This window comes from Octodon degus, unplaced genomic scaffold (assembly GCF_000260255.1).
Source record: "Octodon degus isolate 3935 unplaced genomic scaffold, OctDeg1.0 scaffold00009, whole genome shotgun sequence".
NCBI classification, from domain to species: Eukaryota; Metazoa; Chordata; class Mammalia; order Rodentia; family Octodontidae; genus Octodon; species Octodon degus.
Window position 1 is genome coordinate 13,668,749 of NW_004524585.1, and position 17,829 is coordinate 13,686,577.

At 53.2% G+C, this 17,829-nt stretch overlaps 2 protein-coding genes across 2 annotated transcripts in view; both read right to left on the reverse strand.

Moving 5' to 3' along the window:
• Window positions 1-6,467: 6,467 nt before the first annotated feature.
• Window positions 6,468-10,097, reverse strand: Kiss1 (KiSS-1 metastasis suppressor). The gene is made up of 3 exons (XM_004625462.2): window positions 9,484-10,097; window positions 8,696-8,816; window positions 6,468-6,859 (listed from the first exon to the last, which is right to left on the reverse strand). Exons 2-3 carry the CDS (start codon window positions 8,796-8,798, stop codon window positions 6,510-6,512), a joined length of 453 nt encoding a protein of 150 aa, XP_004625519.1. The 5' UTR covers window positions 8,799-8,816; window positions 9,484-10,097; the 3' UTR covers window positions 6,468-6,509.
• A 3,715-nt stretch (window positions 10,098-13,812) lies between these two features.
• Window positions 13,813-17,829, reverse strand: part of Golt1a (golgi transport 1A) — an 11,633-nt gene continuing 7,616 nt past the window's right edge. The window contains exons 2-5 of the mRNA XM_004625394.3: window positions 16,783-16,874; window positions 15,765-15,943; window positions 14,674-14,737; window positions 13,813-14,151 (exon numbers count right to left, since the gene is read on the reverse strand). Coding sequence (XP_004625451.1) covers window positions 14,113-14,151; window positions 14,674-14,737; window positions 15,765-15,943; window positions 16,783-16,874 — 374 coding nt within the window. The 3' untranslated portion in view covers window positions 13,813-14,112. The remainder of the gene's footprint in view (window positions 14,152-14,673; window positions 14,738-15,764; window positions 15,944-16,782; window positions 16,875-17,829) is intronic.

Genomic DNA, 17,829 nt, shown 5'->3' on the forward strand with positions numbered 1-17,829 from the left:
TGCGTCACCTCCAGGTCCAGGTCAGGGACGTGGAGCCCATGGGAGCAGAGGAGGGGCTTTTGTGGCCTCTGCCCTCTGCCAGTGGGTGGAGTGAGACGTGAGAACCAGTCAGTGAGGCATAAATTCAGTCTGGGCCAGGCCCTCCCCACTGGCTACCGTGGGTAGAGTGGGGGCTGGGGCCTTACCCGAGGGAATCTCTCAGGAGACAAGTGATGCTGTGCTTGCTCTAATCAAGGCCCCAATCTGATCTTACTCTCCTCCGTGATAAATGACCTCAAGGAGATTGCAGTGTTCAGATCAAGTCTGGGGTGCATCTGGGGAGGGAAGAAAGGTGGGGTAGCGTGGAGGTCAACTTGTGCTGCTTTGAAGCAGGCATGGATTCATTCCTAGCCATCAGCATTTAGTGGGAAACTTACTGGGGCCAGTCCAGGAAATGGAAGAGGAAGAAACAGGACTCAGCTATGTGTTTGGGAGCTAGACGTGTTTGTAACTCCGCTGCTGTATGTATGTGAAGAGGTAAAATGCAGCCAGGCTTGGTAGTGCAGGTCTGTAACTGAAGCACTCTGGGAAACTGAGGTAGGAGGATCTCAAGTTCAAGCCCAGCCTGAACAATTTACCAAGCTCTTGTCTAAAGGAGAAAAATCTTCAAAGGGCTGGAGATATAGCTCAGCACAAAGGGAGAGGAAGGGGGTGGGGAGCAGAAGAAAGATCAAAAGTGGTCGCCTCTCTTCCGGGCAGTTTGTTCCTCATCCCAGGAGGCCCCAGCTGGCTCCTTGGAGTTTTCCAATCAGAGGAGTGCAGAGATGAGCAGCTGGGCCTTGAGGGAGAGAGAGAGCCCCGAGTGGAGTTTAATAACCATGCCTGGCTGATTCGTGTGGGCGGCCAGGCGACCAGAGGAAGGAAGGGAGAATTACTCAGAACTCTGGGGAAGGGGTTGGGGCTGTGACAGCAGCACCTTGGAACCTGGGCGGTGTGGAGGACAGAACCCTACGTCCTCCACTGTTTGTTGTGGGCACTTAGAAGAGATGGGAATTCAGTCGTGGGGATGGCACTCCCCACCTCAGCCTGTTGTGGTGGTGCTCTGGAAACAGCAGGCAGGTCTCTGGGTTTGGGAGCTGCAGAGGCTGGGGGAGGGGCGGTAGGGGTTGGTGGGGGAGCCTCTGAAGGGTGTTCTAAGCTCAGTGTCACCAGCAGAAGTGTGGCTGTTGGGGTCGTGGTTAGGAATGATGTGAGCCCCAAGAACACTTTTCCCTGATAATGACCTCTCCCTCCCTTCCTTGTTATTATTTTTAATTAGAAAAGAAAAATATTCTCTGTTTAAAAAAACAAAAACAAAAACAGTAAAACATAAAAGCAAATGTGGAAAATGAGCAGCCTCCAATCCTGCCCCTGCGTCCCACAGAACAATGGTCTGCCACTCTCTTGGCTGCTCTGCCACACGTGGTTATCAGTCACCTAGATGTTGGGTGTGTCTTGCTATCTCTTAATTTCAAAATTTCTTTCTCTCTTTTTTAAATTCTTTTTTGAGGCAAGTTCTCACTATGTAGTCAGGCTGGCCTTCAACGCAAGATCCTCTTGCCTCAGCCTCTCGAGTACTAGGATTATAGATTTATGCCATAACACTGGATGTAACTTTCTATAGGGAGCCCTTCCTGGTCCCCGTCTCGTCTGGGAAGTTTATATTTGTAATCCCATGGATAAGTTATTGGAATCCCACCAAGTTAATTCCAATTTGCCACTTCCAGTGCAACCCATGGTGAGAATAAAGACATTAAAGCATATTTATAGTTATGCAGAGCCAAGGGGCCCTAAGTCCAGCCATGGGGATGGCTATCTGGCACAAAGGCCTCGACCCAGGGCCAAACCCAGGCTTTATTCAGTCATGAAGGAGGAGTGGCTTGAGGATGAGTGACTGAGAATTGCTGGAAGTAGTTCAGTACTGTGAGCTGGGTTAGAGAGGAGGCCTGCATTTGCATCTGCGATATGTTGAGAAAAAGATATGCAGAAAAAGTAATTTGCATTATACTTTTGAGATAGTATCTAATGTTTTGGGGTCTGGTGCTTCAGGTCTGATGTGTAATGTTTCAAGCCCCAGGAAGTCCTAGCCTCTATCTTGAGGCTTGATCCCAGCCAACAGAGCGGAGCACTGGCTGTTTGTCCTGTCTTGACCTGGCTCTTATTAAAGAGCAGAAGGTGTGGGTTGTCAGGGAAACGTGCCGGCCATCTGCAAAGACTACCACCAGCACCTGGGCTGGACCAACACGCTGGCTTCAAGCCAATTGAAGGGATAAGGAAAAGTCCTAGCCAGCTCTATACATATCAACACAAGGTAATGGGGTCAGGCACAGCCAAAATGGAGATGATCGCTCTGCTTTCAAGGAGAGCTGCTCAGGTGGCCCTCCACAACTTTCATACTCCTTTTTTTTGTTTTTGTCATTTTTTCGAGAGAAGGTCTTTGTGTAGTCAGGCTGGCCTTGAACTCACGCAGAACCTTTACTCCTGGTTCCACACCAGGTGAGAAGCTTGTGCAAGCCTCCCAGGAGCCCGGCTGCTGCGTGCAGTTATCTGGGATGTCTTCTGCAGCTGTCCTCTGAGGCTTGGAAACTTATTCTTGAGCTTGTTCCTTTGCTTAAGTGGGCACAGTTTCCCAGAACTTCTTGGGAAAGGCGCCGTCTTGGCACGTCCAGACCCTCAGTGGTTTCATCAGGAATAGGTTCTAGGTTGAAGCTTGTTTTCCTTCTGAGATTGGAAATTGTTTCTCCAATGTCTTCTGGTCTCTTATAGTTTTGACTCCTGACCCTTCCACAATAGTTTTCACCCCTTGAGGCTTTTACTGCCTTTCCTTATGCCTGGTTTTGGTTTTTTTCTGATTCATGATCTCAGTACTTCATGAGCCCTTTCAGTCAAGTCTTGAAATTCATGCCTTCTATTCTGGGATATCATCCTGCATTGATTTCCTTCCCCTCTCCTCCCCTCTCCTCCCCTCCCCTCCCCTCCCCTTCCCTCCCCTCCCAACTTCTTCCCTTGCCCTACCCGCTTGTCCCATCCCTCTTTCCTCCTTTCTCCCTTCTCCCCTCCTATTCTCTCCCTTCCCCTCCCCCTTTCCTCCCTCCTCCATGCAGAGGCAGAATACCTGGCCAGAGAGAGGGAGGTCAGAGCTACCATTTGAGAGGCTTTGTTCCAGGACCTGCCACCTCCTGCCTTGAGTCTGCCCTCCTTCCTAGGGCAGAGGGAGCAGGCTGGGTGCTCACCCATGCAGATCCCCATAGTACCTCTTTTCCAGCTGCCCTCTTTGTTCCCATCCTCACTGTGCCTTCTGGGAGCGGGGTGGAAGCTCCCCTCTGCTGACCTCCAGGCAGGAACCCGCTGCCCTCCTCTGACGAGCTAGCGGGAAAGCCCAGCTGTGTTGATCTTAGGAAACCTAAGCCCTGCTCCTGGTTTTCAGCCAGTGCCCTGTTGTGTCCAGGCTCCATCCACCTATCCCGTTGCATCCTGGGACAGCGTACAGGTGCAGTTTCCTTTGTTCTGCAAAACACTCCAGATAAATTTCCATCTTGGAAATCTTGCCGTCATTTCCAGCTGCTCAGCTTCACTTCTCTCCTCTCTGTCCTTGAGGTTCTATACTGTTCTTGTTCCTTTGGTGCTCTTCATAAGGGTGAGGAGGCACAGATGGGCCATAAGTGGGACTTTCTACCCTTTTTGCTATAACTTGTTGAAGGGAAAGTTATAAAGATGGACAAATATTAGAGAGACAGCAGGAACACAAACCCAAGGTGATGATGGTGGGGGCTGTTTGCCAAGCCCTGGAGCCCCTAATATCCCAAAGCAAGCCTTGCCCCAAGTTCCCCCTGCAAAGCCAAGCAAGGAGGCATATTGGTCACTTCCTTGAAAACGGAAGATGACAGGTAGGCAGCAGGGCAGGTGAGACAGGGCACCATGGTCTCCTCAGATTTGATGACCCTCACCTCCCTGTGACCAAATCTGGCCTAAGGAAGCTGTTGACAAGGAGGGAAGGCAGGCAACAGGGCCAAAACCATGCTGGCTCCTGTCCTGAGGCTAGAGGGAAGGAGGCTTGCTCTTGGGACTGGTGACTTTGAGCTGTTACTAAAGCAAGCAACTGGGTAGGGTGACATTCACTGCTACACAAGCTTCCTTAGACAAATTCTTGGTGGGGAAGGGTTAAGCCTGCCACCCAGCTGTGCTTGAAAGGGTGGGAGTCAGAGAAAGGGAGACCGCATTTCAAAGTGAAAATGTGTCTGATTCTTGGTCACAGAACTTTGCAGCAACAGAGTCTGGGACAGACCACCCAAGCTCCCCGACCTGGTGTTCTCATATACACACTGGGGAGCACACTACCCATCACAGATGTATTCAGAGGATGAAGTGAGGGAGCCCTGAGCTCAGCACATCGTAGGTATTCACACATCACTTGTGAACATGTTCAGAGTGATATTAGGGGCAGACATCTGCCTGCACCCCCCAGCCCTGTCCCCACATTTCTTTCCAGAGGGGCAAGTGACAAGCCCACGCTATTCTATTACTTACCAAAGAAGGAGGGCTGGGGAAGGAACACTGTAACTTCCCCTAACGAGCATAGCCATGGACTCTTGGCAACTGCCCAGACCTCATGTAGTAGTAGATCAGAGTGTCCCAGGGAGGCTCTGCCTCCAACTCTTTGGCTTTGGTGCCCCAGCTTTCTGAGCTCACCCAGGAAATCTAGAGAGGAGCCTGAGAACTCCTGGGGCAAGTAACACTGTGGTTCTTCCCAGCGTGTTTTCCTCTCCCTACCTCTCCCCTCCAATCAGGAGGCCCTGTTCTGAGTTAGCTTGGAGCCTCAAGAGGCCAAAGTTCCTTTTGTTCCACAGAAAGCCCCAAGAAAAGGGAAGCCCAGAGTCTGTAGGTAGCAGTTCTGGGACAAGAAGCATCTAGGCCCCTTCCAGCTGTCCGCAGAAGCCAGGGCTCTGGATCAGCTAGAACAGATGGGAGGGACACACGCACTCAGTAGCAGTGACACTTGGTAAGGCCTGAAATGTGCTTGGAGGGGTCCATGCCACACACAAGGTCCCACAGGCACAGGGTGTGAGCTTGCATGCTGTCTCCTATGTTCTTCTCTTACATACCCTCACAGACAGATAGAGAACACGGTTCCTGGTTCAGCCCCAAGCAGTCCTCTCCTAATCTGCCTAGAGTTAAGGCCATGTGGAGAGACACAGGGACCCTCAGGAGTTCTGTAAAACTCAGGCTGGCTAAGAGCAGATTTCAGAAACCCGCTGCTCTCCTCCTATCCACAGGCTTCCCAATGAAAGACTCGGTTCAAAGGGCTGGGGGGATAACTCACTTAACAGGATAGGTACTGCGTTTAGGACTCCTCTGTGAAGTACATATACTCTCTGGGGCTGTTCAAGGATCAAATGCCTTTCTGAATATCAACACACCATGCCGTCACCACTTGCTATGACATAAGCTCACAGCAGTATGGGAAATTTGAGAGATCCTGGATGTTGGTTTCAAGGGTAAAGATGGGGAGGGCAGGTTGTTAGTTCCCATGGCAGCCTATCTTGTTACCATAGCAACTCAGCTTTGTCTCAGTCTTGTGGAGCCCTGGATTCTGTGATGGGTAGAGAGGACTGTGGTGCTTCTCAGTATGGTGGTAGATCCCCCTATTCCTTTGGGAAAGAACGTTCCTCTCCCAGACCAAGTGGATAGGAGAACCCTGAGGTTGTCAAATGGAAGAGTGGATTTCCCTGGGTTTTCCTAATGAGCAGTCCTCAGCTATTGGGCCCAAGAATGTCCCCTTCTGACTGACTGTACTTTCTTTTTTGGGAATGAACCATGAGGCTTCACACTGAGCTATATTCTAGCATTTTTTCTTTTTTTTGTTTTATCAGGCAGGGTCACTAAGTCGCTCAGGCTGGGCTTTAACTTGTGATCCCCTCGCCCCAGTCTCCCAGGGTGCTGGGATCACAGGTGTGTGAGTACCATCACACCTGGCTTTCTTTCCTTTTTTTTTTTTTTTTTTTTAATATTTATTTATTTATTTTGTGTGTGGCCAGCTCAGCCCACCAGGGGGCTGGCTGGCATGTGGTGCTGGGGGATTGAACCGTGGTCCCTATGCTTTGCTTAGCTTAGCTTAGCTTGTTCTAAGTAGGTGCTTTAGACCACTGAGCCATCTCACCAGCCCATACCTGGCTTTCTTGATCTGCACTCAGGATGATACCCACCGAGTAGAAAAAATTTTTTTCCTTTAAGTACTGAGCTACAACAGCCTGGGTAACAATCAACCTTGGTTTTCCACATGTAACTTGAGAAGTACTGACCTTGACGGCCCCAGAGACATCTTAATACCACCGAAAGATCTAAGAAAAAGCAAGCCCATACGCACTGCTTGCAAGGACTCTGAAAATCGCACTTGCTGAGTCGGCAGCATTTCTTTTATTGCCTGGAGCACAAGCTCGGGCACCTGGGTTGCCCCTCAGTCCCGCTAGCTGGCGCCGGCCCAGGTCTGAAGTTCAAGGCCGCCTCTGCGCCTGCACGCTCAGCCCCACGCGCCCGCACTCCAGCTGCTGCCCAGCGCCGCCAGCTACCCGCCGCTTGCCGTAGCGCAGGCCGAAGGAGTTCCAGTTGTAGGAGGACAGGTCCTTCTCCCTCTGCACCAGCACGGAGCCCCGCGGTGCGGGGATCAGGCGATTGCGTGGGGCGCACAGGCTGGACCCCGTGGGTTCCGTGAAGCGCTCGCTCTCGCCGGGTGGGCACAGCGAGGTCCTCCGAGGGCGCGGCCTGGCCGGCGCGGGCTTCCTCTCCACACACATCAGGCCCTGTGCCCAGGGTGCCAGGAGGGCCAGGGCTCCCAGCCGCTGGCCTAGGACAGAGAGCACAGGGAGGTGAGCCTGACCGGGAAAGAGGCTTTGGGGCACCCCCTGAAACTTCCACCCAGAGATCAGCCTCGGGCCCTAGACCTCTGGAAAGTTCCTAGGACGGCAGTCCTAGCTCGGGTAGTGATAGGTCATCTGCTCCCCCCACCTGCAATGCGGTTTTGATTTTGCATGTTTGCTGGATTTAATCTGAATAGCTTTTATATTCACTTGTTTTAAGAAGCAAAAAATATGGAGTTTGTAAATCTAGAAGACTAAAGTATTTGGAGGACACTCAGCGCCATCCCTTTTCTGGGTCCCCTCCCTGGCTGGCTCCCCATTGGACTGGGAGCTCCCGAGGGCCTTTGTTCCTTGGTCTCTCGTCTACCAGAATGCTTGAAAGAGTGCCTTGCACACAGTAGGGTCTCAGTAAATGCTTGTCAGATATATAAAAGCTAAGGACAACAATGTAGTAACAGAAATCAAGAAAGTGGCCCCAAGGACGTTGAGCCCCCACACACCTGTGATACAGTCTTCCTGCCTGATAACAATAATTGTAACCCTCTAAAAGCTACATCAGAACTCAGTGAGGACCAGAAATTATCTAGGTCCCGGTAACTGGCTTACCTCTCCAGCTTAGGTATAATGTCTCCCCTTAGTGCTGAGGGTTAATGTGGTTAATTTGGAAGGCACTTCCTACGCAGGCTCATTAAACTCGCTATACTTGTTGGCAGTAAAATAGGGCACCTAGCTCAGAGTAGACAATAAATACAGCCAACTGTGGGAGAGATTAGTGGACATGAGTGGGCGTGTGCTGGAGTTAATGTGTGTGTTGGAGGTTTCAATGTCCAGCGTTAATAACTTCGTGCCTCAGTGGCCCCGCCCACCTTGTCCAGGGCCCGGATGATAGGCTGGCGGATCCCAGTTACACAGCAAACCAGCGCTGGGACCACTGCTCAGGTTACCGTGTGTGTCCTTGCCTGGAGCCTTTCACCACAGAGAGCATCGTCATAGTAAGATGACACTCTTGGCAGGAGACACCTGGGCTTTTCTTTGGGATATTCTGTGGTGATGGACAAGGGGATCAAATGTGCAGGGCATACCCTAAGTTCCACGGCAGGAGCTGAGGTCCAGGAAGGTGAAGTGACACGTCCTAGATTCCTCAGAGAGCTGAAAACCAAGCCACACGCATGACTTGGGAACCAGCACAGCTGTAGCTTGTGTCAGCTCTGGCACCTGCTGGGCTTCTGCAGCACTTGGCTGATTTTGGAGAAGCTTCTTTACCTCAGTGGGTGTCAGCGTCTCCAGTGAGCTCATGAGGTTGGAAGATATTAAGAATCTGTCATGAGTTTGGTTCTTTATTCAGATCTTTGAGAAAGGATCTGAGTCACTGATAAAAGAAATGTGTATATCACATTCCTCCCAACATCTACACAGAAAGATTTTTTTTTGGGGGGGGGATGGGGCTGGCTCTAGATACCTTCAGGGCAGGTCTGGCAAGGTTTGAGGATCTGGGGATGGAACCACAGCATCCTGAGCCTGACAGCTTTGTTTAAGCAATCACTTAAAGAGCTGAGCTACTGGGCAGGCCCCTCAACATCCACACAGAGAAGTGGATGGTGTAGAGCAGGGAACAGTATGAGAATCATGAATAAGCTTGGTGGATGATAGGCACCTGTGCTTTGGGAGCCCCCTGATGTTTATGACCATGGTAAGTGGTCCCTAGCTAGCAGAGCTTACCAGACTTCTCCTCGAGATGCCCTTGTGTCAGCTCCCACCAGCAGGCTAGTGGCCATTTGCAACAACCCACCTGCCTCCACACCCTTCTCCCTGACGATGCGTACCTGTGGGTCTAGGATTCTCCACAGGTGCCACCTTTGCCAGGGGTTCTCCCAAGGAGGTGACACAGAGGAAGAGCAGTAGCTGCCATGAAGCCAGTGAGTCCATCCTGGTGAAGGGCAGGTCCTAGGTATGATCCAAAGCCAAGACAGAAAGGGCAGAGATGAGGTCAGGCACAGCCTCAGGGCCAGGTGCAAGAGGCCGAGCCCTGGAGGAGAGAAGGCCCCTGTCCTTGGAGGCTCCCAGTAGAGGGATGGGCCAAAACATTAGAAATGGAAAGGGGGGTGACGCAACTGGCACAGGATCATGAACTCTGAATTCACAGCATCCTCAGAAGGGCTTCCTGGAGGAGGTGGGACTGGTAAGGTCAGGAAGGAAGAGGATCCCATTTGGTGGAAGGAATGAGGCTGCTCAGGTTGGAAGTGTTGGGATTCTGAATCTCAGGTTTGCTTGAGCAAAGTCTGGGGACAAGAGGGGTGGGAAGCAGTTTGGAGGAGTGTACTGGGAGGACACAGGGCTAGGAGTTCAGATCCTCAAGACTCTGAGGTTCAGGCCTTCTCTCTGGGGCCTGGGACCGTGTATTTCTCATCTTCCTGCTGGGTCTGCACAGATTCGTGACTTCCCAGGTCTTGCCCTGTTCCCTCCTGTTATAATAGAAACCCAATTCTTTATCTTTTCTAGAGAAAGGAAGAAAGAGGCACTCATCTCGCTTTGTCTCTGAGCCTTTCACAGCCTTGAAGACTGTCATTAAATTGCCTTATTGCCTATAATTCAGGGAGGAGAAAAACCTTACCCTTGATTCATCAGGTCAATTGTCTCCAGCCTATTCTCCTTGGGCTCAGAGAGGCAGGAATTGAATTGGCCTCATCATCCTCACTGCTGAGCTGGGAGCTGTGCCCTGCCCCTTGTCCACCCCTGTTCCGTCCCCTTCTCACCCCGTGTTTGCTCCTCCTCCACCCCATTTCATCAGCTCCCAAGTTCGATTTCCCTTGGAAACAGTCCTCAGGCACCTTGGATTGTCCAGAAGACAGAAGATGTAGTGCTTTTGTCTTGGCTGGATTTAAGCCTCGAGCCCCAGAGTACTCTTCCCTCTTCTGCAGCCTCTCCTCCCCCACTGCAGGACCCTGGCACAGTGCACAGGGGATTCCATTTCAGATCTGGCCTTAGCCCTACCCTCATTCTCATGAGACACATCCCAGCCCCAGTGGTTAGTCTACAAAACGAGAGAACTGATCAGACTGGCCACCGGCTGCCCGCTCCATCATGCATCCTCAGGGACTCTGACCCTGTGACATCTTAGAACAGGTTCTTTGTACCCACAAAATGCTTGGGCAGAGCATGGGGGAGAGGTGAGGCTCATCTCCTAGGAGAGTGATGGGAAGTGCTGCAGAGCTTGGGTCCAGCTTGGTGTGGAAGGCCTCCCTGGAGCAGAGCGGGGGCTGGGGTGGTGCCAGGTGTGGGGACTCAGGTGTGCTGCACAGGGCTCTGCTCCCTCCTGAGATCACAGGTCCAGTGTAGGAAACTGACTCTCAAGCCGATGAGTTCCAAATAGCACCTCTGCTAGAAATAACACTCCACACACAGGTAGGTGCAGAGTGGCCACAGGAGCTGGGGACATCCAACCCTGCTGGGGATGTCAGCAGGGCATGGCTCTGAAGCCTGAGTCAGCCCCAGAAGATGATGTAGAAGGATCCCAGTAGGGCCTCTGTCCTGGTCAGTAGTAGGCAAGGGCTGGGGTGCAGGACAAGAGGGCAGAACTTTGCTGGAGGGAGAAAGCTGCACAGCGCTGCCACGCTAAGGAGTGTTGATGGGACTGTGCATGGGCTCTGGCACTCTGTACAGAAGCAAGGTGGGAGGGCACATCTGGGGGCCCCTTGCAGCCCTCTGAAGTCACTGCTTCCATGGATGCTGAGATTGCAGCCCCATACCACACACATGTAGACACATATACATGCCACACACATACATGTACAGCATGTGTACCATACTATACCCACACATATCTATGCATCACACATACATATGTGTACCATATGTCCTCCACATACACACAGTGCACCCTACACCTTTGTGCTACACATACAACATATATGCCATACTACATACACATAGCACCCCCTACAGATATACACACATATGTACATACGACACACACCACACATAGCACTTATACATACATACACACGTACCTACCACACAGCACACACATTCACACACATCACACATACATGTAGGTAGTACATATACCACATGCCCGTCTCCACGTATACTCATCACACCAGATACACACACTCCTCTCGTGCCACACACACATGTGTGTACACACTTCCCCAACACTACTCACCGTCTCATCCACAGTGGCACAGAATACCTGCAGGAGAGTGCAAGTGTTTGGGAGACAGCCTTCAGCTTTGGGGACCATGAGCAGTTGACCTGCTGTGGCCGGTGGTTGCCCACGACGTTTGGTATTTAGTGAGGAATGGAGGAAGTCCAGGCATGGTCAAAAAGCTCCTGGAAGGGAGTGGCTTCTTCCCTGGGGTGGCTTTGGTTCTTAGTAGGGGACTAGCAGAGCGTGTAGGAAGCTGGGTTTGCACTTGGGAGATCTACCCAAAGGAGCCCCATGGAACCCCTGAACGCAGAAGGGCTTTCTTCCCCCCCGCCCCCCGAAGCTTTTGAAGCCTTACACCCAGCCACACTCCAGCAAGGGCCCATCACTCCATTAGCCCTAGCCCACCCCCAGCAGAAACAGAGCCTTTGTGCCCCCAGGTCCTGGCTTCCTGCATACAGTGTGAGTCAGTGTGTTCACCCAGCCATCTAGGACAGCTGGCCATGCCAGCATGGGGAGATGGTGTCCCTGTCTTTTGCCTATCTGCATGCATTGCTTTGGAACAGATGCCCTCTCCCCTCAATACCCACCAGGTCAGCGATGCACTGTGCACCTACCTTGGCCAGGCAGGAGCTCCTGGGGTCCTGGAGGAGGGCAGGAGGTGCCAGGAGTGGGCATGCACCCACAAGGAGAGAGCTGGGCTCCTGGGCTCACTCTCTCAGTGTCCTGCTGTTGTCCCTTTTTATCATGCACACTAGGTGACGTCTCCAGGCACAAGCCCACCTCTGCCGCCCTCTCCCTCCTCCCAGGCCCTCTCCAGAGGACTCTGCACTCTGTCTGCCGCCTCCGCTCTCCTCCTCTCCCTCTCCTTCACTCATCCCTACACCCTCGCCTGCCCTGCCCCACCTGGTCCTGGAGACCCATTGGGCCCCAACAATGAGGAACAGACCGAGGCTGGAGCCAGTGTGAAGTGTCTGTTCCCTTTCTGGAAGTGCTGCTGCCACACCCTGTCTGAAGTGCAGGTGGCATGGGAGAGGAAGGGCATGGCTGACCTGGGATCCCCGCTGCCCACACACCACCAGCTCCGAGAGCCAGGTCAGCTCGGCCCTGACCCCAGGGCACTTCTGGGGTAGTGAGGAGTGGGAGGGTGGGAGGGGGTTCTCTCTTCGCTCTTGTCCTTCCTTTTTTTCCCCTATTTAATAAAGATCTTTTATTGTTTCATTAAAATATCACAGATTGGCTTTACAATCCAGAAGCTTATTTCTGTGGCTGGATTAACTCTTGGATCTTACTCATCTGGCTGCTGAATGGTTCCCTTTTCAGAAACCTAGATACCATCCAAAAATTTCCTGATATCCTTGTTTTCGACTGTTGTGGCTTGCTGAATCAGAGCAGCTGAATTTGAAACAAGCTCAATGTCATTTCCTTCAAGGGTTAGCTCATCTTTCTGGGCTTGAGATACTGAGCAAGCAACACCTGCCCTCACACGAACTCGGCGAATGTATTTTTCACCCAAGAAATTCCGAATTTCGACAAGAGAGCCATTCTTCATCCTGAATGACGACATTGATGGGGAAGCGAGCACACACAGACCTCATCTTATAACGGAAGCCCAGTGTAACCCCTTGATCATGTTCTGTACGTGGCTACAGATCGGTGCGGACAGTCACCAGCTCCTTTCTGTTCCTCCACCATTTGTCAACCCGGAGCCTCTTCTTTTTCTTCCCAAGGAGAATGAGTTCCACAGTGATGTGGTTGAAGTCTCTGGAGGATTCCTCTGGGGCCCTTCACAATAACTGTGCGTCCTTTCAGAGTGAGGTCGACATTTTCTGTAATGTCGACAGTCTGACTGCTAAGAATGGTCTTCATTCTTGCAGGGGATGCGGCAAAGCGCTCTGGTCCTTCCTTCTGTCCTGCATTTCTGAGCACCTGCTCCGCATAGGGATTGGCAGTGAACATGACATGGTCAGCTGGGCCAGCCAGCCAAGCAAGCAGCGGAGCTGACTATGAGGAAGGAAGGATTCGGATTACACCTGTAATCCCTGCTACTCAGGAGGCAGAGGCAGAGGGGTTGTAGCTTCAAGGCCAGTTTGGGCAACTTAGAGACCTATCCCAAAATGCAAACAAATAGAAAGTGCTGGATGTAGCTCTGTGTTAGAGTGTCCCTGAGTTTAATCCCCAGGAGAGAGAGAGAGAGAGAGAGAGAGAGGGAGAGGGAGAGGGAGAGGGAGAGGAGGAGAGAGGAGAGTGGAGGGAGGAGAATAAATGGTAACTCTGAAAGGGGGTGTGCTGGAGTGCTTGGGAGGTGCTAGGGAATGCAGGTAAGGGGCCTCCAGGTGGCAGCACGTCCAGCCCCTCCTCACAGTGTGTTGTAATTGTCTGTGTGGTAGGGATAGGCCTGCCCCTTGTGCCCTGGACACTGGCGCAATGCCAGGTACTCACTACATGTTGCTCTGTGAGAGACCGCCCTCCTTCAGATTGGGCTGCTCCCAGGCAGGGCTGGTCTTTGCACCCCATATGGGTGCATTGTGCAGAGCATCCCCCCAGGGCAAGCTGCACGCCTTCCACGGTGAGCCACACATCTTGACAGTACGTAGATTGGTGGCCATCACCTTCCCAATATTCTCATGAGTCACTTGCTGGGACTGTTAAATGCCAGGAGAAAATCAATAGAGAGGAGAGTAGGTCGACCCTGGTGCATCGTCTGCTGTGTGGACTAGGCTGTGTGGGTTTAGGCTACCCCTAGAAGCCTGGCGTGGACTTCCTGAGCTCAGGACACTATCATTGAGGCAGAGGTTTAGTCACAGCGCAGGGATTTAATCTTCACTTTCCCTTCCATATGTACAGGGCATGATGTGCTGCGAGCCCCAGGTAGGTCTCAGAGGGGCTGTGAACTCTGCCCCAACTGTCCCTGTGGCCTTTTGAGTTGACTCAGAGGTTCGCAGTCACCCAGCTCCATCCTTCCTTTAGGACTTGAGGAGGCCTGGTGATGACAGGGACAGAGCCAGCGCTGAGTGGGGGCCTGTGGAGGTGGCCTCCAGTTCCCTTCCTGCCACTTAATCAGCGATCCAAGTTCAAGGAGCTCATCTCTGTAGTTCAGACCATTGAGCTGGTACCTTGCAGCCTCCGGAACAGCTGTGGGAGCCAAGAATCATTATTGCAGACAAAGGGTGGGGAGCAGATGCAACACGAGGCCATGATGAGGCTGGCCTTGAGCGCTGCCTTGATGCCGTGGGCAGCTGTGGAGGGGCTGTGGGATGTGCCCGGCTAGCTGGGGGGCCTCCCTGGGCATCTCAGCAACTGCCTTTCCAGCTGTCACACATCGCAGTGCCCGGGGCCCATACTTAGCCAGCTCCCCAGAAATCTGAGGCCCTTTGTTGGTGGTCACCTGGAGTCTCCAAGTCCCACTTGGAGAAGTCCCACTTCTCTGCCCTCACCTACATGCTCAATTTAGACACACCTGCCTACAGGCTCTACTCCCTCCACTCTTGTCACAGGGGAAGGGGCAGGAAGAGGAAGAGGACCTAGGGTTGGCAAACCTGGTGCAGGGGGAGTGAGGGGAGACAAGGGAGGGGCCCCTGGACCTGGGCCAGCAGTGCTAGCCACCTGGGTGCCATGCCACCCCCGGGGCTATCACCCTCCTTGTGAGCCACTCACCGCACTCAGGAAGGGGATGCTGGAGGCGTTGCCCAGGAAGCCAAAGGCCACAGGGAAGAAGCCCCTAGAGCAGAAGGGAGAAGAAAGTCCTCAGTGCTGGTCCCAAGGTGAGGAGGGAAGGTGTGGAGGCTGAGGTCCATCCTTTAGCAGGCTCCAAGTCTGGCTTCGGGAGAGCAGGCCCCTAGGCCCTGGGCAGGTGCGGTTCTGCACCCCCACTTAGGCCACAGAGGACAGTGATTAAGAAGGAAGTCCCTGGGCCAGCCTTCCTGAGCTCCAAGCTTGGCCTACTACTTCCTGGCAAATCCCTTCAATTCTCTGTTTCCACATGCAAAATGGGGTGAATGATAGTAACTGCATCCTAGGCCTTGCACACAGCAGTCTACAGGTCCCTGTGATTCTTTTTCTTCTTCCCCTCCTTAGTTGTTTTTTTTTTTTTTTTTTTTTTTTTCCTGAAGCAGGGATTGAACTCAGGCTCTTGGACTTACCGGCCAAGCACTTATTCTACTGAGCTCTCTCCCAGGCCCACTTCTTTCCCTCCTTAGATAGGCAGCTCCAGATTTGCTGGCCTCTGCGCGTGGATAGTATGTGAGGCCATGCGCACACTGGCACTGCCTTGTGCCTTGGCAGACCACTTGTGGAGAGCTACCTTTGTCTGCCCTTGGTGTCTTGCAAGACTCAGGAGAAGCCTGACAGGGGGCATCTGTGTGACGTGGCTGGGTGGGAAGGGAGCCCTGAGCATTCTGGCCAGTGGTGAGATTAGAAGTTTAAATTCTGAGCCAGGTGCTGTGGCTCACACCTATAATCTCAGCTACTTGGGAGGCTGATGCAGGAAGATTGCAAGTTCAAAGCCAACTTAGTGACTTTGTGAGACTCTGCCTCAAAGACAGACAGACCGTTAGATAGACAGACAGACAGACAGACAGACACACACTCACTCACTCACTCACTCACACTCTCACACAGAAGGGCGATTGCCTAGCCCGGGTGCAGCCACAGGGTCCATCTTCAGCACCACACACACAGAAACTTGAATTCCAGTGGCGCCCTTTGTCCTCAGCCTCTGTCCTGGAGTCCGGAGGCTCTGCACTCACTTGAACAGACTGAAGAACCCGTAGGTCTCTAGGAGCATGCCCAGGAGGGGCCAGCGCAGGAGTACCAAGGCCACGCCACCCAGGAAGAAGCTGGTGCCCTTGAGCTTGTGCCGCTGGAAGAAGAAGGAGAATGTCCTCCTTGGGCCGATGATGAAGGAGAGGCCGGTCAGGAACAGCAGCTGTGTGGAGGGAGCGGCGGAGCATGAGGGCGAGCACAGGGCGCACAGAGCCAGGTGCTCAGGCTGGAGCCTGGGGCAGGCAGGGCCCGAGGTCTCCAGGACCACAGGCGAGAAGCGATCCGCAGAGCGGCACGATCCCAGAGCCTTGAGTCCCTCCAGCTGGTCAGGGTCACAGCTGCCCAGTGGCGTGGGCCGGGCAGGGAGAACTTTGGAGGTCCCTAGTTTCCCGGCCAGTTCCCTAGATTCCCCTTTGTCACCATGGCTCCGGGGGTTGGGATGGACTGTGAGATCCTCTCTGTTTACAAAATTGAAGGCTGAGGCTTAAAGAGGTTGGGGAGCCATAACCAAAGTCACCCAGAAACTCCAGGTGCTCCACAGCTTGCAGAATTGCACACGGGTGCACCCTAGCAGGCCCTCAGGAGCTCTTGCTAACTCCCCAGCTGTCTCCCAGCCAGATGTGTAGTCTGCCCGTCTCCATGCCCTTTGTCTTGCTGTTCTAGCCACCTGCACATGCTTCACCCGCCTGGTGCCCATCCTCCTTCCCAAGTCCCCTCCCTCTCCTAAGCCCCTGTTTCACTGTCACGGTGCAGGTGCTGGTCACTTCCTGATGGCAGGGACAGGGTCTGATTCATCGTGGAGTCTCAGGGCCCCACCCAGAGCTCGGCCTGCTTATGCAGGTCTTCAGGTTTGCTGAGTGTGGCAGGCTCTGCTGTCTACCCCACTGCCCTCCTCATTGACTCCCGGATGGGCAGGACAGGGTGAACTTTTGGCTTGCTTGCCTGGCAGTAGAGACCTCAGGAGCTTGGGACCAGAGAGGTGCATGGGACTGGGGGACTCACATTTCCAAATGCCAGGAGCACGGAGTCAAAGTACAGGAGAATCCCAAAGAGGATGAAGAAGACGCCGAAGCCAGTGATGCCGACGCCGATCTCTGCAAGGCAAGGAGGCTGGGAAGGGGCTCAGAATGGAGAGATCCCATTGCCCTGGCACTGGCACCCTCTGCAGGCATCTGTGCTCTCACGAGGAGGAGTGGGCATTGGGTCTGTCCTTTTGCATACTGTGGCCTCTGTCCTGAGAGCAGGCCCCGGGGGAGCCAGTGCCACCCTCACCACTTGTACTTGCAGCTTCTTCAAATGCTGCACTTCCTAGGTTACTTTCAGGTGGGGTCCCCGGCTGAACACAACCATCTGCCTCCCCTTCCCTGGGCCTGCACCTGAGATCCACTGGAGCCAGCCACACAGGGCAGAAGTGTGCCACCACACTGCTGCCAGCCCCGAGAGCCACAGAAATACCCTGCTCAGGTGCTTAAGACCTTGGCCCTCTTGAACCACTCTCTGCCCTCCACAAATGCCCCTGTGCCCAGCCCTCAGATGTTGACCTCTCCCAGTGATGGGCAAACACAGCTGAGAGTCAGGAACATGCCCACCTGCATGCTGGGATCCTGCGCCTGCTCCCCTCATTGTCTGTCCCATAGCTGCCCACATGCCCCGCAGCCCCTCTCCAGTGCAGGGGAGCATGAGCACCCCCAACAGCGCCCCCCCAGCTGGCAGCTGCTCCAGGGTGTTCTCAGAGGACAGCCAGCAGGCACAGGGATGCAGGCTGTTAAGGCCATCTTGCTTGGTCATGGGCTGCCCCGAGGATTTTTCAGACGTTCTTCAGATCACTCTGCCTTAGTAACAGGGCCCGAGGTCCTCTCGTCTCCATCATGGAGCATTGTGCATTTTACTCATCTTTGTCGGGATGACAGCCAATAAAGGATAGTTCAGTGTGTTTCATTTTAAAAGTTAAACCTTGAATTGGGGGAAAATGGGGGCCAGGGAGATAGCTCAGTAGAATAAGCATTTGCCTGGCAAGCGCAAAGGTCTGAATTCAAACCCTGGTTCCAC

What these genes read in the sequence shown, in the direction of transcription:
- Kiss1 (XM_004625462.2), bottom strand. Translation starts at nt 8,798, where the DNA reads ATGGACTCACTGGCTTCATGGCAGCTACTGCTCTTCCTCTGTGTCACC. An exon ending in GGAGAATCCTAGACCCACAG is followed by an intron (nt 6,860 to 8,695) that starts GTACGCATCGTC and finishes TCTCTGTCCTAG; the next exon opens with GCCAGCGGCTGGGAGCCCTG.